General features: G+C 44.3%; 1 protein-coding gene across 1 annotated transcript in view; it reads right to left on the bottom strand.

Moving 5' to 3' along the window:
• GMPR2 (guanosine monophosphate reductase 2) overlaps positions 1–25,978 on the bottom strand; it is a 48,691-nt gene continuing 22,713 nt past the window's right edge. The window contains exons 4-10 of the mRNA XM_040416925.1: positions 7,295–7,378; positions 7,005–7,178; positions 6,852–6,933; positions 4,354–4,460; positions 3,675–3,717; positions 513–672; positions 1–408 (exon numbers count right to left, since the gene is read on the bottom strand). Of these exons, the coding sequence (XP_040272859.1) occupies positions 222–408; positions 513–672; positions 3,675–3,717; positions 4,354–4,460; positions 6,852–6,933; positions 7,005–7,178; positions 7,295–7,378 (837 nt within the window). The 3' untranslated portion in view covers positions 1–221. The remainder of the gene's footprint in view (positions 409–512; positions 673–3,674; positions 3,718–4,353; positions 4,461–6,851; positions 6,934–7,004; positions 7,179–7,294; positions 7,379–25,978) is intronic.

Raw genomic sequence — 25,978 nt, 5'->3', positions numbered from 1 at the left:
GATAATGATGACCTATACTAGGTCATCAATAATAAAAGCCCAGAGGACCCCTTTAAATGAAAAAAAATGTTACACTGAAGCCTTTCCTAATCATCTATATATCTATCTGCTCAGCTGTCTCTTCTCTGTACATGCGGCATGCCTGTAAAGCAGCATGTTCATCATAACAGGTTCCCTTTAAATGAAGAATCATCTAATGAATAGATTACATCATGGGTTCATCATGGGTTACTAAATATGGGGTTAAGTTGTTGGGTCACTCTGATAAAGGTTGTCCTTCGGCTTAGCTCTTTTAGCTTGGCAGCTCCTACATAGGTGCAGGTAGAACGAATTCCTCCAAGTATGTCTTTAATGGTATCTTCCACATCACCTCGGTAAGGGACCTCGACGGTTTTTCCCTCGGAAGCTCTAATGACAGGGGCAAGTGAGAACATTTAGAAGATTTTATGGCTGTTCATGAAGCTGTGGGGTTCTAGAGTAAAATCACAATAGTAGAATGTCCTAATAGCTACCTATATTCTGCCACTCCACCAACATGCTTCTTCATTGCCATTTCTGAACTCATCCCATAGAATAGTTTATACTTCTTCCCATTCTTCTCAATGATCTCACCTCCAGATTCAGTGTGTCCTGACAACATCCCCCCCAACATTACAAAGTCAGCTCCAGCACCTAAAACAGAAAACACGGGACTTATTTGTATGAGCACAAAAATAAGATCTCCCTGAATGTCAATTTCCCTACCTATAGTCGCATTATCACCAGTGTAACGCTGGGAGGACTCATAGCTCTGGAGCCAGAAGGTTGTAACTCTGGATCAGTACACGATATGTACAGCAATGTACTTCAAGCATGTGTCATTCCTAGTGACTGATCCTACCATTCTAATGCACATAATGGACACAATATATTCTACCAAACACTTACCATTATTCATTCGGCTGTGTTCACACATTAGCCCAGATTTATTAATCGTAAAGATGACGTGAACTTAAACAGACTGTCTAGACCTGATCACAGTGGCTCAGGCTGCACAATATATCTGGTGCAGAGATAGACACTTCTCTCTGCTTATATAGCAAATACTGGTTGGCCTACTTTGAGACAGATTTTGGTGCAAATGGTGTGTCTTAGGCTCCGCCCCTTTCAGTGAAGCTCTGCCTCCTTCCTGCTAAGCCCTTCCCTCTTGTCAAGCATGTCAGAAAAATGTGTAGAAACCCCTGATGCCCCAAATGACAACAGTTTTTAAACAGATTTGTGGTGCAGACAAATTTGTGAATTTCAGTCACTGTTTTTCTGTGTACATTCAAGGTTAAACTTTGAAATATGCTCCCAACAACGTATACCCATAGCACAGTCATATAATGGGCCTAATGTCAAAGGAGTATACTATAGGCGTATGTTGGTCCAGTATGCATCAGCATTTTTTTCCCTTTGAGAAGGCTAATTGACTACACTTTCAATACAACTGTTTGCAAAAAAAAAAAAAAACAACAACAACCCCATACCGTGCTGTATACATCAATGTCCAATGTATGGAAGTGGATAACATATCGTCGCATATGTCAGGGCAGTACATACGCAAGATATAGACAGAACATGCAATATATGGTAGTGTGCCATGTGCATAAAATGAAGTTAAAATGTAATGCAGACATTTTGCGCAGAAAACTTAAAATCCCAGTTTAAAAAAGACACCTGTCAGAAAGTGGTATTTTTTAAAATATAATATTTATAGAAAACAATTTGTTGTGACCAATAAATGTGACACCACTGGTCTAGGAAGAGGTCACAGCACTCAATTGGGCGCTGCAGCCACTTCAAACAGTAGTTGTACATGGGGAAGGTGTTATCAGTGATTGATTACACTGTGTAAAGGAACCTTCACAAGGGCTGAGAATCTGCAAGATAATCCCTAACCAGTGTTCATAGGAATGCTGGCTAGTGATTGTCTGGAGTTGCAAAAGTGCCGCCAATTACCCGATGAACGAGCAAAACACTCATTCATCGGGTAATAGATCATTCATGTGGACACAAAAATCGTTGTTTGCCAGCAGCAGATTGTGCTGTGTAAACACGCTCTGCTGTGGGCAAACAACAAGTCTGTATGGGGACGATGGCATTAGCGATTGCTCCTCCCAATACTGTGGAGGAGATCGCTGTATATATGTGCAGCGCTCTCCTCCACTGAAGAGCAGATGTTTGCCGGGAAGGAACTCTTCCTTCCCGACAATCTGCTGCTGTTTCGTCCATTCTCCATATTGCCTCCTTTACTGGCTGGATTCATTTTTCCATCAGATTATACATGGCTAGTTGCCATGGTTACGACCACCCTGCAATCCATTAGCGGTGGTCGTGCTTGCACACTATAGGAAAAAGCAACCGCCTCTCTGCTGGCTGGGACCGTGGGAGCGCATATAGGCTGGTGCTTCTTCCTTTAGTGTGCAAGCACGACCACCACTGCTGGATTGCAGGGTGGTCGTAACCATTGAAAGTAGCATATATAAAGAGGTATTATGGATAATCACAATACATTAGTAAGTGGCTTGTATTAACTTGCTCTACATGATAAATGCCATTTGCTGAAGTGAGACAACCCCTTTAAAGGAAACCTGTCATCACCTTTATGCTGCCCATGCTAACAGCAGTATAAAGTAGAGACAGGTGAGTTGATTTCAGCCGTCTGTCATTTATAAGTTACAAGTAAGTGGTTGCCTAGAACCAACATCACAATCATTGCAGACCGGGCCTGGAAAAGAGTCCTGGCCACCTGAGAAGAGTCCTGGTTATCCATGAATTCCTGCTCTCCTGCCCACCTGCTGATGACTGACAGGCTTCTACCTAGTTTCCCCCCATCTCTCTAGGAGAGAACTGCCAATCATCAGCAGGTGGGCAGGAGAGCAGGAGATTTTGGATAACCAGGACTCTTCTCAGGTAGATGTGACTCTTCTCAAGGCCTGGACTGCAATGATTATGATGCTGGTTCTCAGCAACCACGTACTTTTAGCTCATGAGTGACACATCGCTGAAATCAGCATTTCTGTCACTATTGTATGTGGCCCTCAGTGAGGTCAGAATAGAGTTGATGACAGGTTCCCTTTAAGTGTGTACACAGAGATAGCTGTCTGTCACTGATAACACCTCCCCCATGTAATGAGAGCTGTTCACAACGGTGGTCTTAATTTAAGAAAAAGCGGACATATTAATGTATAAATTACAAGTTTTACTGAATCTTTTCCCATATAACAATATATATATATATATATATATATATCAATCTGCGCAGCTCCTCCTGCTCTAAAACATGCTGCTTTGTGATTACATTGCATTTTGTAGTGACTACTTTTGTGGTCCTATTTAAATAGCTTGACAGACTAAGCTCAACCAATTTTTCCACCCAGTTTTCAAAACTAGAGTGAGTGGTGTAAATATACGAAATGCCGCAAATGAATGCGCAAATAAAAGTTGCAAAGCCCTATTTTGCAGCAATTTGAAGCCAGAATTCTGCAGGGCTTGATACACTTCCCCCTTAATCTTTACCAATAAAATGATATACTACTCTGCACAACTTCTCCTTCTACAAAAATAGTTCATTATAAAAGATACTTTGCAAATTAAATGGATGTAATCAATGTATACAGAAAAGAGTTTTTTGTGTAGGTTTAGAAACTTACCAAAAGCTTTTGCCACATCCCCTGGACATGTGCAACCTCCATCCTGAAAACAGAAAATGCCATGCTCTTTATAAGGGTGTAATCACACGGCCGTGAGCACCACACATCGCAGTAAAGACCCATTGATTTCAATGGGTCCACGATCCGTATGTTGCGGGCAAAGATAGGACATGTCCTATCTTTGCCCGCAACATGCAGATCGCAGACCCACTGAAGTCAACAGATCCACATCACAATGCGTGGTGCACACGGCTGGTGCCACTGTTTTGCAGCTCTGCGTTTCACAAAACAGACATGGCTATGTGAATACAACGTGAGGGCTCATGCACGCGACCGTATGTATTTTGCAGTCCGGCAAAAAATACAGATGACATCCATGTGCATTCCGTATTTTGTGGAATGTAACAGCTGTCCCCTAATAGAACAGTCCTATCCTTGTCTGTAATACGGACAATAATAGGATATGTTCTATTTTTTGGCGGAATGGACATACGGAAAATGAATGCAGACAGTCATTATATTTTTTTGCAGCCCCATTGAAGTGAATGGTTCCACATACGGACCGAAAAATAAAACTGAAACGTACACGGAAACAAAATACGTTCGTGTGCGTGAGCCTTAATTCTGTATAGCTTCCCACTTGAGCTGCTCTGTCGAGCTTCTTACTATTTTCACTAACCGATATAATATGGCCATTCAGTCCATGAGCTGCATCTGCACACTCAATCACAGCACTCAGTTGTGGATATCCAACTCCAGTCTTCTTCCGGGTGGTGCAAACAGAACCTAATTGAAGTTGCATGGAGTGTGAGAGACTGATACAACGCCATTAGATTAACATCTTAAAGGGACTGTTTCATAATCACAACCCCTGTCCATATGACCTGTGAGAACATCTAGAAATTATAGAGTGGTGTCCACTGTCCTCTGCTCGCCCATTCCGTTGTGTACATGTTTAGCAATAGGCGGCTTACCCCGGCAATGAAAGCTGACTGCAAGGGGATAGAGAAGCTGGACCTACGGTGATCATCGTCATGAGACAACCCCTTTAACAGCAAAAAAAAAAAAAAAAGTTCTAAAGGATATTTTAGCCTTTTACATTGAAAGGGGGTATAAAATGAATCCTTTGGCAATAAATTCCACAACCTTATTATTCTTACTACAAAATGTTTTATCTTAGTGGAAACGCAAGCTTCTGTGTTTTTTTTTTTTTTTTTGCATCAGCCAAGGATACTGTACTATGTCACTTCCGCACCAAGCCATGTATACTGCTTTTGTCTAGTACGGTAAGGTTTGGAAATTGACCAGTCCTTTGTTCTTTGAATGAGCCTGTGATTACATAGGCCTTCCCATCACAATTATTTGTTGAACTGAACACGACATGTTGGACACAACACGACTGCCTTCCGCAAAGAGGATCCCTCAACTGGTGGAGACGGATACGATGAGCCCCATTCATTTCTTACTTTGCGCTGGTAATACGAGAGCTGAACTCTGATTGGTTGCTGTGGGCAACGGACAGTTTTAGTGTAAGACAGTTTCAATGAATAAGATAGCATTATCCTATACAAACCACACAATGGAAATAGGGGTCTGTTTTTCGTGGGCCTGTAGTACGTCAAGGTGACTTACCGGTAATTACCTCAAATAAACTATGGTGCAATTTCCAGCAGGAGTTTAGCAATCATATTTCATTTCTTAGAGAGGTTTTGCCATTTATTTTTATTTTTTTACCCAAAGGCAAAAATGGTCACCATAATAAAACTTAAAAAAAAAAAAAAATCCTAGGGGGCTAATTTACTAATAGTGTTATAATTTACACTAAGAATACTAATCACAGTCAGAATTTACTATTCTGGAGCATGGACCTTTGTAAATTTGGAGTGTCTATTTTATGCTAGAATTTTATCAGTGTGAGTCTAATTTTACACCACATATAAGTGTGCATTTTTGGCACATGAAGCCACATTTTAGGCCACGTCCCTTTCCAGCAAAGTCACTCCCCTTGCCAGCAAAGCTAAGCCCCCTGGTCGGACATGACGTAAAAAGATTGTATACAGGTAGTAAATGTGATGCAAACGTTAACCCTAACTTCTGGTTTACCATGTTTTGGCTGGACATACTCTTTAAAAAGATCACGATAAAATGCAGTGCATTCTGCAGGCAACATGTTATAGAGCAGGAGGAGCTGAGCAGATTGATATATAGTTTTACGGAAAATGATTTAGTAAAATGTGTAATTTATACATTGAAATCTATATCTTTTCTCAGTTCAGTTGTACACGGTGAGGTGTTATCAGTGATTGACAGCTATCTCTGAATACACACTTACACAAAGAATGCTATCACTCATACCTCCAATGTGTACAACTGAAGTCAAAAAGAGCAGAGACTTCAATATATAAATGACAAGCTTTACTGAACGTTTTCCCATAAAACTATATATCGTTCTGCTCAGCTCCTCCTGCTCTATAACATGCTGCCTGCATTTTGCACTGCGTTTCATGCATTTCATGGTTGCCAGGAAAATGTCCTTCCTACAAACACAATATGTGGATAATACAAGACCTTAAACAGCAGACAGCATATGTATTTCTCCAGGTTATCAGATAATAGAAGTTATACATTTCAAATAAATAAAGTAAGAATATGTTTGGGCCATGAGTGCTTTTACCCTTCTCCAGGGGTGGACTGGGAACTTAAAGTGGCCCTGAAAAAAAAAAAAAATTGGTCCCATATTGTTGGCAAGTCCAAATTGACAAAAGGCAGGGCAACACAAATAGGCAGGGACAACATAAACCAATCGGAGATAGGGACAACTAAAGTAGGCAGGGGCAGAAATACCATAGTGCGGCACAAAATACCGCACCACTTCAATTAAGGAGGGCACCTGCTGGTCACTGCATAAGTACCTGATGCTTCTAGTATTATTTAATGCTGAGAGCATCAGCTTGTTATGTCCCTGGCCCGCGGCCTTGAGGAGGGCTTGGGTGGCCCCCTGGGCATCAGACCGCTGGAAAATTTCCCTGTAGGATCTATGGCCAGTCCGTCCCTGCCCTTCTCGGCACACTATTGTCTTTTTTTTATTTTTTGGGGGGGGGGGGGGGGGGACCATCAAGAATTTCTATGGCTAGTTATTTTCAATTTTTCACCATTAGAAAATTACATAGGTAGTACCTGGTCCTATTCCAACCTTGATTATATCTGCACCTGAAAGGATTAATTCCTCCACCATTTCTCCAGTTACAACATTCCCAGCCTGAAGACAGAAATCCAATGTCAGTAGATGTAAGACTAGAAAAATAAAGACACGAGAGTCCATCTCCTTACCATGATTGTGTGCTTGGGAAACCTGGCTCTTACATCTTTCACATGCTGGACAAACTGCTCAGAGTATCCGTTAGCTACATCAAGGCAGATGTAACGAATCTGAGGGACGGCCGTTAAAACGTCCTCTACTTGCTGGAAGTCAGACTGGCCAGTACCGGAGCTTACAGCCACGTTCTATGAGACATGCAGGACATTATGTCAGGAAAATCAGAAAGCCATTAGAAAAATGTGCTGGGAAGAGTGGACACTGCTGTATGAAAACAGTATATTACATAAAAACTATTACTTACATCAAGACAGTCCGGAGAGGTGACAGCAAATTCCTTCCACTCATCAATTGAATAGTGTTTATGTATCGCTGTAAAGAGAGTAAACTGAAAGGGAATGAGCTATCAGAAAATGAACTATTGTTTAAATCAGGTTTTTAAGTTAAGCTTTAAGTTTGTCTAAAAAAAAACTTACAGATGTCATTTTTACTTTTCCATGTCATTATCTATATTAAAAAAAATACAGGATACACCATTCCCAAAATCATACTGCAACGTCACTGATGTTACAGCTTTTACATTCCCCCTCTCTGCACAATGACATCTGAGCAGGTCCCAGGTCTGCCCCTATAATCATGTTCAGAAAATAGAATAAAAAATAATCTATATGAATCTATCAGAGAGAAAAAAGAATGTGTGCCACTATCTGGTTTAAACTGGCAGAATGACACATTCCTTTTAACAATAATGTTATGTTCTCTTATGATTAACTGCATCCAGGCATATAAGAAATGGCTGACTCCCCAGGTGTGCCTGGTTGCCTTTAGCATTTCATTTCAATCATACTGCAACTTCACTGCTCGACTGTTAAATGCCCCATGAGTCTCCTCTGCTCTCCTATAGGCACTCTGCAAGCATGATTACGGGGTGCAGAGTAGTTGTCATGGCAGCCCAGAGGCCTTCTGAAGACCCCAGACCTGTCCTTTTCGGCTGCTATTACACCCTGCCTCTGGTAGGATACAATAGTTTTTCTAAAAACTCCTATACACTGTAATATAGAACTATTGTACAAATGATCAAACATTCACAGGTTCATGTCCCCTAAGGGAGCTAAAAAATGTAAAAACAGTTGAATAGTTTTTAACAATATAAAAAAAAAGATTTTAAAAATACCTTTTCCCATTTTTCATTAAAAAAAAGATCAACTTAATTGGTATTGCTGTATACAAAAATGTCTAAAACATATGTTATTTATCACGTGCGCTGAGCGCCACAGAAAAAAACTTCCCCAATGCCAGGATTGTTATTATATATATTTTTTTGGTCACCTTGCCTCTCATACATAGAGCAATAGAAATTACTAAGTGGATTAGATCAGTACTGTCAGTCCCTGCATTTAGTGTAGCGGTACCATTATCCTGTTAGTACAGGCTACACGTTTATCGAGTGTTAGCCTGACATACAGGTTACTAGTCAGGCTTTCAGAGTGTCGGATGGTCTATTACTTGATCCCTCTCCGCACTTCTGATTCCCTGTATGCCTGATTTTATCTATACCCCTTTGATTGAGTTTAATAAAGAGTTATTATTTTCATATTTAACTTTCTATCAGGCTGAGATTTAATATTTCTATTGAACGCGTACCGCCATATTTACCTTATACTGTGAATTGACACTTTGCCTCTCAACAAAATGTGCATAAAAATTATTAAAAGGTTGTGTGTATACCACAATGGAATCAATAAAAACTACAGCTCACTCTGCAAAAAACAAGCCCTCAACTCCATCAACAATCTAAATCACTATTTTAAAAGTAGCAAAACATAACAAAAACTATATACATTTAGTCTGTCCATTGTACTGACCCACAGAATAAAGTTAACATCATTTTTATCATACAGTGAACACCGTAAAAACAAAACTCTAAAAAAATTGGCAGAATTGTGTTCTTCATACCATCCCCCCCCAACACACACACTAAAAAAAATGTCTAAGTTATACAATGCTATAGTGACAGGGTACCTCCTGTTATAAAACGTAGCCTTTAATGTTTAGTACGTATAAAAAAACTAACTCCCACGAAAACAAAACACAGAAAGAAAAAGAAAAGAAAAAACTACACGGCATTAGTGCATATGCACTTTGTGTGCTCTTAGGCAATGTTCCTGTTCCTCACCAAGGTACTTGAGGACACCGCAAAATATAGGCAGGGTTGTTGCTTACTGGTTTGGGCCTGTCCCTAGGTATGGCCCTATATGGCGTGGTCCCTGCCTAAAAACGGAATGGCCGCCCCAATAGGGGCGATCCCGTGTTCAGGAACCTCCTGGAATGCCCTAGACTGACCCTATTAAGGGATATAGTGGGAAGAGCCTGGTCGGATGCCCAGTTAGTAATGGCCTAGCCTAGGTACAAAAAATAATAACTCTTCAGTACACAAAGCAGCAGAAGATCTACTGCTATATATGCACTGTATATTAGATAATAAGTGCTCAATATAATATGTCGTTTAAACGATACAAAAGAGTAAAGATACTCGGTATATACAATAATCTATGTACATATTCTAAGCAGCTGCTGAGTACATACATAGATATAATTCGCAGTGCAGCTGTCTATCAAGATGCCAAACACATTATTGGTTTAGATGCAATATTATAGGCGCCTGGAATTGCTGCCCTAAAGCAACAACACATACATAGGCGCCTCAATCCCAACGCGTTTCGCCCACACCAATAACCTGGGCTCATCAGGGGACACCCGATTCAGTGTTATACAATGCATTAGATATACAACTCTTCCCATTTCAGAAAGGGACAACTCTTATAATCTTTTTTATGTCATTATGTCAGTGTTGTGTGATTTTATATATTTGTGTGCCTTTCTTTAACACTGTGTTCAAATTAACATCCTCCTGCTAATAGAGTAGTGGTAACGAGGTTTCCCGGACGGGACACTAGAGCCTCATGGCTGTCACGTCAGACATATTTGCACCAGTGCACAGCAGACATCCATCCAGAAGCTTTTCAGATAAACTACCAGAAGATGAAAAAATTTGATTTTTGTGAACTTACCTCTAAAATCTCTTTCTCGCTTGATTCATTGGGGGACACAGGACCGTGGGTATAGCTTGCTGCTGCCACTAGGAGGCGACACTAGGCTGAAAACTGTTAGCTCCTCCCCTGCAGGCTATACCCCCTCCAGCCTGGAGAGAGCATTTCAGTTTGTGCTCCAGCAGTAGGAGCAGGGCCGTTTGAAGGAATTTGGGAGTCCCAAGCAAAATAGACATGGAGGCCCCCCCCTCCACGCCCTCCCCACCTTACGCACGCAAAGCCTACAGGAACCACAGTGTAGCCATACAGTTTAAGTTCACCCACACTTTATATAAATAAAAAAGGCGCTTTACAGTGCAAATACTGCTGTTGCATTTAATGTGCATGAAATTTGAACAGTGCCATCCACAGATCCCCCTCCCCTAAACAGTGCCATCCACAGATCCCCCTCTAAACAGTGCCATCCACAGATCCCCCCTAAACAGTGCCATGAACAGATCCCCCCCTAAACAGTGCCATCCACAGATCCCCCCCTAAACAGTGCCATCCACAGATCCCCCTAAACAGTGCCATCCACAGATCCCCCCTCCCCTAAACAGTGCCATCCACAGATCTCCCCCCTAAACAGTGCCATCCACAGATCTCCCCCCTAAACAGTGCCATCCACAGATCCCCCCTAAACAGTGCCATCCACAGATCCCCCCTAAACAGTGCCATCCACAGATCCCCCCTAAACAGTGCCATCCACAGATCCCCCCTAAACAGTGCCATCCACAGATCCCCCCTCCCCTAAACAGTGCCAAATATGAGCGCCGCCCCCCGCACTGCCTGCTATTACCGGAGCTAAGACAAAGTAAGATATCCAAATAATCCACGTAAAGAGCTCAGCAATGAGCAATGATTAAAGTTAAAGTAGTTACTGATTAGTTTATAAATATACTGCTGTGAGCGGCGTGGCCCTGTATATTCTAACCCCCAGGCAAGCGTCCCTGTCACCATGGGAACGCCTGGGGGTTAGAATATACCATCGGATTTGAGTTTTTACGATCTCACTGAGCTCGTAAAACTCAGATCCGATGGTATATTCTAACCCCCAGGCAAGCGTCCCCGTCACCATGGGAACGCCTGGGGGTTAGAATATACCATCGGATCTTCAGAGTTACTCAGCCTTAAAGGAAGCAAAACAAGCACCGGCTCTGCTTGGCCCCGGGCCAGCTCGAGGCCCCAACCAGCTCGGGGCCCCAAGCAATTGCTTGTTTTGCCTGTCTGTTAGCGACGGGCCTGAGTAGGAGAGACCAAATTAAAGTGAAAATCAACAGAAAACTGTACACTGTCATGAGACCGAACCAAACACAAGGTCCCAACAGGCAAAACAGGAACCCCACTTGCCTTACAACAATATGTGGGTGGGTGTCCCCCAATGAATCAAGCGAGAAAGAGATTTTACAGGTGAGTTCACAAAAATCTAATTTTCTCGCTCATATCATTGGGGGACACAGGACCGTGGGACGTCCTAAAGCAGTCCAGGGGGGGAGGGGGGAGGGAAACAAAATTCTCCCAAACCAACTCTCTATGGAAGTCACTGAACTGCGGCCTGCAGAACCCTGCGGCCGAGAGAATCATCTGCCGAGGCCAATGAATGCACCCGGTAAAATTTAGTAAAGGTGTGTAGAGAGGACCAAGTCGCTGCTTTATACAACTGAGACGCAGAAGCGTGGTGGAGGTGTGCCCAAGAAGCCCCGACCGCTCTGGTAGAGTGAGCCGTGATCCCGGGTGGAGGAACCTTGTCCCTGGAACGATAGGCCTCGGCAATGGCCGAGCGAATCCACCGAGCAATAGTCACCTTTGAAGCCGCCAAACCTTTACGAGGACCTTCCGAGATAACGAACAGAGCGTCAGTGCGTCTAAAGGGGGCCACCACCGACAGATAGATCTTCAAGGCCCGTACTACATCCAGACGATGGAGGGAGGCCTCCCGCGGATGAGAAGGCTGAGGGCAAAACGAGGGCAAAACAATGTCCTCATTCACGTGAAAGGCAGAAACAACCTTTGGTAAAAAAAGATGGCACTGGACGAAGAACCACCTTATCTTGGTGAAACACCAAAAAGGGTTCCTTGTAGGAGAGAGCTGCCAGTTCCGAAACCCGTCGAATAGAGGTAATGGCCACTAAAAAGGCCACTTTTCAGGAAAGTAGACGGACGGAAACTTCACTCAGAGTTTTGAACGGCGCTGTCTGGAGTGAACCGAGAACCAGGTTCAGGTCCCAAGAATGTAATGGGGGCCTATATGGGGGAACGGTGTGAGCTACTCCTTGCAAGAAAGTCTTGACCGGACCTAGGATGGCTAGAGTACGTTGGAAAAAAATGGACAGGGCCGAGACCTGCCCTTTGAGGGAACTGAGAGCCATGCCTAGGTCCAATCCTGACGGAAGGAACGCTAGAACCGTCTGAAGGGAAAAACGCCTGGGAGGAAGAGCTCGTTCCTCGCAGAAACGCAAGAAGGATTTCCAGGTCCGGTAGTAAATCCTAGAAGAGGAAGGTTTCCTGGCCCTAATCATGGTTCGAATGACCGCATCAGAAAAACCTTTGCGTTTCAACAGAAAGGTTTCAACAGCCACGCCGTTAAACATAGCTTATCTAAACTCTGATGGAAGACTGGGCCCTGGGAGAGTAGATCGGTTCTGATTGGCAGAGGCCACGGAGCATCTCCTAGCAGAAGAATGAGTTCTGAGTACCAAGCTCGTCGAGGCCAGTCTGGGGCGATCAGGATCGTCTTGATGCCTTCCTTCCTGATTCTGCGTAGGATCCGAGGTAGAAGTGGTAACAATGGGAACACGTAAAGAAACGCAAAGCTGTCGCAAGGCGCCACGAGAGCGTCCACGCAGTGTGCTGTTGGATCCCTTGCGCGAGAGAGGAAGCACGGGAGCTTGTGATTGAACCTGGACGCCATCAAGTCCACTTCCGGACGTCCCTAACTGAGACAGATGGCCTCGAACACCTCAGGATGGAGGGACCACTGTTGTCCGGCTGAGAAAGTCTGAAATCACCGGAACATGGGACTCCGCCCACTGCAAAATCTTTGCAGTCTCCTGCATCACCGGAAGGCTGTGAGTCCCTCCTTGGTGGTTGATGTAGGTCACAGCTGTGGCATTGTCCGACTGGACCCTGATCGGACGACCCTGCAGAATCCAATGGACAAGGGAGAGATAAATGGCCCGGAGTTCCAGTATGTTGATGGGAAGTTTGGAGACCAAACACCCTGGACCGTCCGTGTGGCGAGAAATCCTGTACGTGTTTGGAGGGACAGCCAGATCCGGCGATGCAGAGAATCCGGGGATTTGTCCCAAGATGACAAAATGGCTAGTTGAAAACACCTTGTGTGAAATTGAGCGAAGGGAATGGCCTCGAAGGAGGCCACCATTATGCCCAGCACCCGCATGCAATTGCAGGTAGACGTATTGCGGCGTTGGAGTAATATGCGTATGGATCTCTGAATGTCCACGCTCTTGTCCAATGGCAGGCGTACCACGGCTGCACCTGAGTCTAGTATCATGCCCAGAAACCTGATTTGTGTGGTGGGAGATAAGCAGGATTTCCGCCAATTGACTATCCACCCGAAGCAGGACAGGGTGCTCAAAGTGATCTGAAGACTCTCCTCGCATTGGGAGACCGTAGATGCTTTGATCAAGATATCGTCTAGATACGGGAGGAGAGTGATGCCCCTGGAGCGCAGGAGACCCAGGAGGGGGACAAGCACCTTTGTGAACACTCTCGGAGCTGTCGCAAGGCCGAATGGCAGGGCGACGAACTGGTAGTGACATGAATGAATAGCAAAACGAAGAAAACGTTGATGAGCGGGTGCGATGGGAACGTGTAAGTAGGCGTCTTGGATATCTATCGATGCCATGAGTTCCCCCTGTACCAAAGAGCCAATCACGGAGCGGAGTGACTCCATCTTGAACCGTTGAATGCGGAGGAAGCAATTCACTATCTTGAGGTCCAGCACTGGGCGAACATCGCCTTCCTTTTTGGGTACTACGAAAAGGTTTGAATAGAAACCCGTAAATCTTTTGTGTAAGGGGACCGGAATTATCACGCCCCGTATGAGAAGGGACTGGACTGCTTGGAAGAAAGCAGCCACCCGACCTGGATCCTTGGGCGGCTGGGAGAGGAAAAAACGGTTGGGTGGGATAGATTTGAATTTTATCTTGTATCCTGATGTCACTACCTCTCGTGCCCAAGCGTCCGATATATGAGTTTGCCACATTTCCTGAAAAAGATCAAGGGTTTGAAGGATGGGCCTTTTCGCTGACTGATAACGGGAAGATGTGACCCTAGGACGAAAGGAACGTTTCGCCTTGGGTTGCGGTAAATGGGTGCTTTTTCCCCCTGTTGCTTCCGAAATAATATCATCTAGCCGGGTACCAAAGAGTAGAGACCCGGCAATTGGAAGTCTTGACCAGACTTTAAGCCACAGCACGGCGGATAGATACCGCGAGAGCCGAGGAGCGGGCGACCATCGTCCCCGCGTCCAGAGCCGCTTCGCAGAGGTACTTTCCTGCCTGGGAAATTTGTACCGCCAAGGACTGGAGTTCAAACTTTCCAAACTATATGGAGTCGATAGAACACCCATCGCTCCAACACAACCAATGGGAAACCAAATGACAGTTTCATGTCATTTTTCTACTACTCATGACAAAGACCCCACTTTAAAATTAAAATTATATCTTTTAGAACAGATCCTTGAAAATACCAGAAACTGCTTTAATAAACTGGTCAACAGAGAGTCTTTATGGATATTCAAATTTCAGTCACTGGTTCCCAATGGTCTGAATGAAGCTACTGAGAGAATTAGGGTCTATTCACACGTCCGTTTTTTCTTTCCTGATCTGTTCCGTTTTTTGCTGAACAGATCTGGACCAGATCTGGACACATTCATTTTCAATGGGTCCTGGAAAAAAACGGACAGCTCAATGTCTGATTTTTTTCAGGACCCATTGAAAATGAATGGGTCCAGATCTGTTCAGCAAAAAACGGAACAGATCAGGAAAGAAAAAACGGACGTGTGAATAGACCCTTAGACATTAACAGATCACTTTTTTCCTTCCATTGGACATCTGTGTTGCTATGTTTATTATGTTGCTTCATATATTGTATTTCTTATGTTTTAATTTTTGTATTAATCATTTCATTTTTTTTTTTCATTTTCAATTGTATTAATGACTTATTTGTATCCCACATGCTTATCAATTTACATACACATCTTAGCTCCCTTCATCCTCACATCCACACGGATACAGGCATTCTGCCTTTTGCGGAACGGAACAGCCGGCCCCTAATGGAACAGTCCTATCCTTGTCTATAATGCGGACAAGAATAGGACACGTTCTATAATTTTGCAGACGGCACAGAACGGACGCGCGGATGCAGACAGCACACAAAGTGCTCTCTGCATCTTTTGCGGCCTTGTTGAAAAAATGTGGATCAGATGCAGATCCAATCCACGGTCGTGTGCATGAGCCCTAATTATTATTCTACACTAGTTTCTTAGTGGCTGTTCACACCACAGCTGGCATATTCTAGTGCAGGGGTCAGCAACCTTTCGCACTCCAGCTGTTATGAAACTACAGGTCCCAGCAGGCTCCATTCACTTCTATGGGAGTTCTGAGAAGAGCAGAGCAAATATGTATGCTGGGAGTTGTAGTTTCGCAACATCTGCAGTGCCGGAGGTTGCCTACCCCTGTTCTAGTGTGTTGTGTCAATATCCACCCCACTTTAGTACCTCAGTCACTGCGCACATTATTGTTAATCTGTACTCAGTCCCTCAGTAGTGGGGCACACCACTGCTGAATAGCCTCAGTTCATTATGCAAATACCTACTCCACTCTTTCTTAGTCACTGTTCTCACCCCAGTAGGCTTAGGGCTGTATTACACTGGCATTCGTAGTAACGCTCTTTAGCGATCATCTGGCAGTTTAATACAATCTAGTACTGGGCAATTGTGATCTTTCAGCATGCTTAAAGGGGTTCTCTAAGAGTATAAAATGTCCTCTCATGTGCCGGGCACCCCAAATGGAATATACTTACTCCGCTCCCCGCGGGGGGAAACAGCCAATGGCTCCGCGATGCTAGGGAGGCTCGTCCCCGTCCCCGCCTGCCATTGGCTGCTCCCCCCCGACACCGGATGTTTTCATCCGTGTGCAGGGAGAAGCAGCAGTGGTTGTGCGGGGACCTGGAGCGGCTCCGGGAACGGGTTATGTATATTCTCCATGTGGGGTGCCCGTCACATGAGGGGACATTTTATGGTCTTGGAGAACCCCTTTAAAGATCACGATTTGCCGGCGGAAGATCATACTATCTAATCACGATCTGCTGCCGGTAAAGAACTAGACAGCATGTGGACGAGCGATAGCATAGTGGTTGCTCCTCCCTATGCTGTGGAGGAGATCGCTGCATGTAATAGTACTTGTAATGTTGGGTATGAAATTTATGTGTTTTTATGAAAATCATGTGTGTTTAATATGTAAATTTGATCATGCACTTTTTTATTTGTCATTTTTTGCACTAATCATGAATTATTGAGGGATATTTAAATTAGTCTATTTTTGCACTTATTGCACCTTAACATCATCAATACACCTTATTTAGTCTAAATATCTCCTATAGAGATATATATTTGTTGATTTTTACAAGAGATTTGATGATTATATTCCCATTCTTAATAACAATCTTTTTTTTTTTTTACAAGTTCCTTCCCAATATATGAATAAGTGTGGCTAAGTGCGCATGGTGAGTCTTGTAGCCACGGCACTTCAGCAGGTCTGCAAGGAGATGAGACTCCAAAAATGTCAACCTACGTCACTTTGGTGTGGTCGGTTGCCCTTCTTGGCGTCGAACTCAGGGGAAGGGCGGAAGTAGCATATACGTGGCGGACAATGATTGGCCATGCGCTGATAAGACGACCGTAATGACAGATAGATCACGTGTAACAATGCGTAGCTTGTGATAGGCCACAACTACTTTGAAATCATGCCCCAGCATTTCCCCTAAAGCCTCTCCTCCCGAAGAAGCAGTAACGCGAAATGCGCGTTGAGGGGATGTAATTATTTTTATCTTTAAAGTTGAGGTATATCACTTATAGGAAGGTCCAAGTACAATTGCAATTGTTTATAATATCCGGACAACATGCATTAAAGTGTATGAATGGATAGGACAGGAATGAGGGATACTTACAGAGGTGACATTCTATTGCCCGCATATATGTTATCATATATCCCTCACCCACAGTCATTAAATAAATAGGTATATGAGGAAGTTTTTTTACACTGTAAAGGAAATTAAATAGATGTGAGATATATGATAATTTTTCTTGTACGGATTGTATGTGCTCCCGTGCCCTATATAGTAATTGCCCCCACACTGCTCCATACAGTAATTTCCCCCCACTGCTCCATACAGTAATTTCCCCCCACTGCTCCATGCAGTAATTTCCCCCACACGGCTCCATACAGTACGGGAGCACGGGAGCACATAGTTCCCTGGCCTATCACCGCCATAGACTACAAGCCTAGTAGGCCTGAGGCCTATGTGGTGGTAAAAGCCTGAGGCAGCGTGCGTGGTGAAGTCATCGCAGGGCTTTGACATACGCACGCCTGCCTCACCATTCCGGACACAGGTAAGTATTAGCCTTTTTTTGTGTGTGTGCCAACTTTGGAGGGCAGAGGAGGACATATTACTACAGGGACAGTGGGGGCAAATTACTTAATTGGGGGCACTGTGGGGGCAAATTACTTAAAGAAGGGCAGTGTGGGGCAAATTACTTAATGGATGGCAGTGTGGGGGGTTATTACGTGATGGGGAAGTGTGGGGGGCAAATTACTACATGGGGAACAGTGTGGGGGGAATTACTATATGGGGCAGTGTGGAAGAAATTACTGTATGGAGCAGTGGGGGGAAATTACTGTATGGCGCAGTGGAGGGAAATTACTGTATGGCGCAGTGGGGGGAAATTACTGTATGGCGCAGTGGGGGGAAATTACTGTATGGCGCAGTGGGGGGAAATTACTGTATGGCGCAGTGGGGGGAAATTACTGTATGGCGCAGTGGGGGGAAATTACTGTATGGCGCAGTGGGGGGAAATTACTGTATGGAGCCGTGTGGGGGAAATTACTGTATGGAGCCGTGTGGGGGAAATTACTGTATGGAGCCGTGTGGGGGAAATTACTGCATGGAGCAGTGGGGGAAAATTACTATATGGGGCAGTGTGGGGGAAATTACTGTATGGAGCCGTGTGGGGGAAATTACTGCATGGAGCAGTGGGGGGAAATTACTGTATGGAGCAGTGGGGGGAAATTACTGTATGGAGCCGTGTGGGGGAAATTACTGCATGGAGCAGTGGGGGGAAATTACTGCATGGAGCAGTGGGGGGAAATTACTGTATGGAGCAGTGGGGGGAAATTACTGTATGGAGCAGTGGGGGGAAATTACTGTATGGAGCCGTGTGGGGGAAATTACTGCATGGAGCAGTGTGGGGGAAATTACTGTATGGAGCAGTGGGGGGAAATTACTGTATGGAGCCGTGTGGGGGAAATTACTGCATGGAGCAGTGGGGGGAAATTACTGCATGGAGCAGTGGGGGGAAATTACTGCATGGAGCAGTGGGGGGAAATTACTGTATGGAGCAGTGGGGGGAAATTACTGTATGGAGCAGTGTGGGGGCAATTACTATATAGGGCAATGTGGGGGCAATTACTATATAGGGCAGTGTGGGGGAAATTTCTATATGGGGCAGTGTGGGGGAAATTACTATATGGGGCAGTGTGGGGGAAATTACTATATGTGGGCAGTGTGGGGGAAATTACTATATGGGGAAGTGTGGGGGAAATTACTATATGGGGCAGTGTGGGGGAAATTACTATATGGGGCAGTGTGGGGGAAATTACTATATGGGGCAGTGTGGGGGAAATTACTATATGGGGCAGTGTGGGGGAAATTACTATATGGGGCAGTGTGGGGGAAATTACTATATGGGGCAGTGTGGAGGAAATTACTATATGGGGACAGTGTGGAGGAAATTACTATATGGGGGCAGTGTGGGAGAAATTACTATATGGGGACAGTGTGGGAGAAATTACTATATGGGGACAGTGTGGGGAAATTGCTATATGGGGGCAGTGTGGGGGAAATTACTATATGGGGGCAGTGTGGTGGAAATTACTATATGGGGGCAGTGTGGGGGAAATTACTATATGGGGCAGTGTGGGGGAAGTTACTATATGGGGGCAGTGTGGGGGAAATTACTATATGCGGCATTGTGGCGGAAATTACTATATCGGGGCAGTGTGGGGAAAATTACTATATGGGGCAGTGTGGGGGAAGTTGCTATATGGGGGCAGAGTGGGGGAAATTACTATATGGGGCAGTGTGGGGGAAATTACTATATGGGGGCAGTGTGGGGGAAATTACTATATGGGGCAGTGTGGGGGAAATTACTATATGGGGCAGTGTGGGAGAAATTACTATATGGGGCAGTGTGGGGGAAATTACTATATGGGGGCAGTGTGGGGGAAATTACTATATGGGGGCAGTGTGGGGGAAATTACTATATGGGGGTAGTTTTGGGACGTTGCTATTAGAGGACATTATTTTTGGGGACACTATACAGGCATTATTACCTGGAGCACAATATTATTACTGGGGGCACTCTAGGGGACATTATAATTGCTGTAGACACTATAGGGACATTTGGGGTAATTTATCAAACTGGTGTAAATTAGAAATGGGTTAGTTACCCATAGAAACAGATTTCACCTTTCATTTTTGACAGCTCCTTTGGCACCCCCACCAATCAGCTGTATGAGGAGACTGCGATGTCCCAGTGAGCGCTGCAGCCTCTTTGCTCTTTACTAAGCACAGCTCTGTCCATTTGATAGCACTGCGCTTGGTATTACAGCTCAGCCCCAATCACTCAGATGGGACAGAGCTGCAACAAGACCATGTGAACAATGTCACATAGCCTAGGAAGAGACTGTGGCGCAGCCTCTTCATACAGAAAAACAAAAATGGAGAGGGGGGGAAGGGGGGCAAGTAGGCGAGTTGGGTAGACAGCCCCGGGCCTATCATGCACTTAATCCGCCCCTGGCCCTAGGTTTTCAGTCGGTTCACATTAGTGTTATTTACTTTTCACCATTCACTTTCACACACCCGCTTTCTTTATCCATGATTACATAAATTTTTAACACAATCACAGAGTGTCATATATTGTAGTGGTACGCTATCATCAATAAATAATATCACAGAATTATATAGCTACCTATTAAAAAATAACTTTTAATCAATAATAATAAAAGAGCATCATTCCAATTATTTCTATGATATTGGTTAGTATGCCAGATTTGATTACAGGCAGACCTATCCTGAACATCAAGGTGAAGGAGGTTCAATTAATATAATAGAAGGTAAAGACTCAGCACTTACGTTTTGATGATATATGCAAGTGTGGAGGGTTCAATATCCTGAAGGATATATGATGACTAACCCTTTACTTACCCCTACATGACCCTAATGCTTTCTCAGGTTTCTCAGGTAGGCTGCTGGTAAGTAGGACAAGAGGGATTGTCCTGTAGATGGTGAATTCCGATATGGAATGTCCAAAAAGAAATGTCCCGACGCGTTTCCCCAAGTACAAAAGCTTGGTTCGTCAGGGGACTATGTTGATAATCCGTAGCCGAAGGATGGTGGCTATACGTTCTGGCGGTAACAGAGGCTGATGATACGCAACCTCTACTGCCTTCTGGCAGAGTTTAAATAGCAGGCCTTTTGGCGCCATCTGTATAGTAACGCCCCCCATCGGTGGGTGTGTTGGTGTGCCGGTATCCTTATTGGTGCATGAGCGCTGTCCCTCACGCAATATAACACACCTCTTAGCCGGCCTCGCTATCCTCTGTCTCTCCGATGCTCTGCGTCATGTCCGGTCACATGATCGGGAGCCCTAGTCGTCACATGGTCATGGTTTCCTGTCTGTGGAACGCATATGCGTGCCATTGGTTTTTTTTCATGACACGCACAGCCCACCACTGATCCTCCTTCTTCACACAGACGCTTGGGTATCGGAATATTATTATCTTATCTTAACTATAAGTAGAGACTCTGCAACTAGAGGCCAGTACAGAGAATTGTATTGGAATCACAATATTTACTCGATAATTTGGAGATTGATAACTAGTAGTAAGATGTTTTTAGACTATTTGAGCCTATTCTGGCTCTGATAATAGCTGGATTCATAGTCATATCTAATTTATTAGTGGATCCTATGTCTATGGTACAGAGAACATAGAGGCATAACTGAAAAGAAAAGGGGGGGGAGGGGAAAAATTGGTTTAAATAAAGCATGTGTATGAGATTTGTTCATTCAATCCCAGGGGATGGGTGGTTTTAAGTCTATAGATCCACTGGGCTTCCTTTCTTAAGATTCTGTTGTCCCAATCTCCACCCCTAGGTGATTGCCTTACCACCTCCACCACTTGAAATTTCAAGGTTTTTGCATCCCCATTATGGTATTCATTTACATGACGTGCTATTGGTTTTTAACGTTTATTCCTAATATCCCCCAGATGTTCACATACTCTTCTTCTAAATTCGCGTTTGGTTTTCCCAATATAGTTTAATGGGCAGGTGCAGGAACACATGTATACTACTCCTTGGGTGCGGCAGTTAGCGAAATCATAGTTTCGATATATTCTGCCCGTGCTCGTACTAGAGAAGGAGTTAGATTTAAGTATAAATGGGCAGCACACACAGTTGTTTCCACATCTAAAAGTTCCTGGGGGTCTGTTTCCAAGCCAAGTGGGGTCACTAGGTGGTTTTTGATAATGACTATGTGTTAGTCTATCCCGTAGTGACCTACCGCGTCTATATGTGATGGTCGGGGTGGTTGGTAGAAATTCAATTATATCAGGATCAGAGAGTAGAATATCCCAGTTGTTATTTAGGATATCTCTTACCCTCTGACTCTGCTTGTCAAATGTGCCAATAATTCTGGTTTTGGTGTCAGTCTGACATTGGGGGACCTTTTTTACAAGTAAAGAATGCCTATCTCTTTGGTCGGCATGCTGAAATGCCGCCCTTAATATCTGGTCGGGATAGCCCCGTTCTTGAAATCTGCCACGTAGATCTGCGGATTGTTTGTAAAAAGAGGAATGTGATGAACAGTTCCTTTTCATCCGCAAATATTGGCCTCTGGGAATACCTTGTTTAGGGCTCAATGGATGGTAGCTATCCCATTGAAGCAGACTATTAGTGGAGGTCGCCTTCCTGTATGTCTCAGTATGTAATACACCCATATGTTTGGTTATACGTACATCCAGGAATGCCAAGGTGTCATGGTCAATCTCAGATGTAAATTTCAGGCCTATCTCGTTGATATTCAAATGTTTGACAAAGTCCGAGAACTCTTCTCTGCTGCCGTCCCATAAAATGAACACGTCATCAATGTATCGGCCCCAATATAATATATTGGAGGCCCATTGACGACATGACTCATTGAATACCAGCGTGTCCTCCCACCAGCCCAGGAACAGATTAGCGTAACTGGGCGCACATGGACTACCCATCGCTGTGCCCCTGAGCTGGTGGTAGAAACGTGTTTCGAATAGGAAGTAGTTGTGAGATAGGATAAATTCCAAAACTCTGATGACAAATTCAGAGTGACGCTGGTATTGGACACCACGTGTACTCAAAAAATGTCTTGTCGCGGTAACCCCCCAGTGGTGTGGAATGCTGGTGTATAGAGCTTCCACATCAATGGATGCAAAATAGATGGTATCCGCAACCTCGACACTCTCAATTTTAAGTAATAAATCTGTGGTGTCTCTAATATGGGACGGCAGAGAGTGCACAAACGGTCTCAGGACCCTGTCAACATACGAGCTGACACCATACGTGATGGAATTTATGCCAGAGACAATCGGTCGTCCTTTTATGGGTGGGTAACCCTTGTGGATCTTGGGGAGAGCATAGAAGGTAGGGATTTGAGGATGGTTTGATAACATATAACCCATTTCGTCCTTGGATATTAGTTTCTCATCGAGTGCCTGAATCAATATGGTCTCAAGTTCCATATTGAATTTAATCGTGGGATTTGTTGGTAATGTGGCATAACATGTGGTGTCATTGAGTAGACACAAACACATGACCCGGTATGTACTGTGGTCCATTATGACCACATTACCACCTTTGTCAGATGATTTTAGTATAATGCTGGGATCCTTTTCCAACTTAATGAGGGCCTGCATCTCATTCTTACTTAGATTGCTGACTCTAGTATTTTGTACTGTCTCTAATTTGGTCAGTTGGTCAGTCACCAGTTTACAAAAAAGATCTATAACTATGGTGTCCTGAGGGGGTGGGGTTCTTGTACTTTTACGTTTGAGGTCAGTGAAAGGCCCCAAACCACGAGTGGTATCGTTGTCATCTAATAGGGAACTCAAGGTCCGAACCCCCTCTAGATCAGATCTGGTGATACCTAATTTATGGCACTCCTCTTCGTCGTGAGTTTTAAAGAACTTTCGCCATTTAAGTTTACGGACAAAAAGGTTGATGTCTTTGATCCACTCAAAGGAATCAAAATTTGTGGCTGGAACGAAGGAGAGGCCCCTACTTAGGATACTCCTCTCCTGTTCACTTAGTATTCTGTCCGTAAGGTTAATGACTTGATTTTGGCAAAGGGTTATTTTGTCCGGGTCCCTCGTTGCGAGGGAATGAGTTCCCTGTCACCATCTATTTGGCATCCATTGATGTGGAAGCTCTATACACCAGCATTCCACACCACTGGGGGGTTACCGCGACAAGACATTTTTTGAGTACACGTGGTGTCCAATACCAGCGTCACTCTGAATTTGTCATCAGAGTTTTGGAATTTATCCTATCTCACAACTACTTCCTATTCGAAACACGTTTCTACCACCAGCTCAGGGGCACAGCGATGGGTAGCCCATGTGCGCCCAGTTACGCTAATCTGTTCCTGGGCTGGTGGGAGGACACGCTGGTATTCAATGAGTCATGTCGTCAATGGGCCTCCAATATATTATATTGGGGCCGATACATTGATGACGTGTTCATTTTATGGGACGGCAGCAGAGAAGAGTTCTCGGACTTTCTCAAACATTTGAATATCAACGAGATAGGCCTGAAATTTACATCTGAGATTGACCATGACACCTTGGCATTCCTGGATGTACGTATAACCAAACATATGGGTGTATTACATACTGAGACATACAGGAAGGCGACCTCCACTAATAGTCTGCTTCAATGGGATAGCTACCATCCATTGAGCCTTAAACAAGGTATTCCCAGAGGCCAATATTTGCGGATAAAAAGGAACTGTTCATCACATTCCTCTTTTTACAAACAATCCGCAGATCTACGTGGCAGATTTCAAGAACGGGGCTATCCTGACCAGATATTAAGGGCGGCATTTCAGCATGCCGACCAAAGAGATAGCATTCTTTACTTGTAAAAAAGGTCCCCCAATGTCAGACTGACACCAAAACCAGAATTATTGGCACATTTGACAAGCAGAGTCAGAGGGTAAGAGATATCCTAAATAACAACTGGGATATTCTACTCTCTGATCCTGATATAATTGAACTTCTACCAACCACCCCGACCATCACGTATAGACGCGGTAGGTCACTACGGGATAGACTAACACATAGTCATTATCAAAAACCACCTAGTGACCCCACTTGGCTTGGAAACAGACCCCCAGGAACTTTTAGATGTGGAAACAACTGTGTGTGCTGCCCATTTATACTTAAATCTAACTCCTTCTCTAGTACGAGCACGGGCAGAATATATCGAAACTATGATTTCGCTAACTGCCGCACCCAAGGAGTAGTATACATGTGTTCCTGCACCTGCCCATTAAACTATATTGGGAAAACCAAACGCGAATTTAGAAGAAGAGTATGTGAACATCTGGGGGATATTAGGAATAAACGTTAAAAACCAATAGCACGTCATGTAAATGAATACCATAATGGGGATGCAAAAACCTTGAAATTTCAAGTGGTGGAGGTGGTAAGGCAATCACCTAGGGGTGGAGATTGGGACAACAGAATCTTAAGAAAGGAAGCCCAGTGGATCTATAGACTTAAAACCACCCATCCCCTGGGATTGAATGAACAAATCTCCAACACATGCTTTATCTAAACCAATTTCCCCCCCCCCCCCCCCCCCCCCCTTTCTTTTCAGTTATGCCTCTATGTTCTCTGTACCATAGACATAGGATCCACTAATAAATTAGATATGACTATGAATCCAGCTATTATCAGAGCCAGAATAGGCTCAAATAGTCTAAAAACATCTTACTACTAGTTATCAATCTCCAAATTATCGAGTAAATATTGTGATTCCAATACAATTCTCTGTACTGGCCTCTAGTTGCAGAGTCTCTACTTATAGTTAAGATAAGATAATAATATTCCGATACCCAAGCGTCTGTGTGAAGAAGGAGGATCAGTGGTGGGCTGTGCGTGTCATGAAAAAAAAACAATGGCACGCATATGCGTTCCACAGACAGGAAACCATGACCATGTGACGACTAGGGCTCCCGATCATGTGACCGGACATGACGCAGAGCATCGGAGAGACAGAGGATAGCGAGGCCGGCTAAGAGGTGTGTTATATTGCGTGAGGGACAGCGCTCATGCACCAATAAGGATACCGGCACACCAACACACCCACCGATGGGGGGCGTTACTATACAGATGGCGCCAAAAGGCCTGCTATTTAAACTCTGCCAGAAGGCAGTAGAGGTTGCGTATCATCAGCCTCTGTTACCGCCAGAACGTATAGCCACCATCCTTCGGCTACGGATTATCAACATAGTCCCCTGACGAACCAAGCTTTTGTACTTGGGGAAACGCGTCGGGACA

The sequence above is a fragment of the Bufo bufo genome, chromosome 2, assembly GCF_905171765.1.
Source record: "Bufo bufo chromosome 2, aBufBuf1.1, whole genome shotgun sequence".
Lineage (NCBI taxonomy): Eukaryota > Metazoa > Chordata > Amphibia > Anura > Bufonidae > Bufo > Bufo bufo.
The sequence above is the reverse complement of the archived record's forward strand: the minus strand, read 5'-3'. Positions and strand labels throughout refer to the sequence as shown.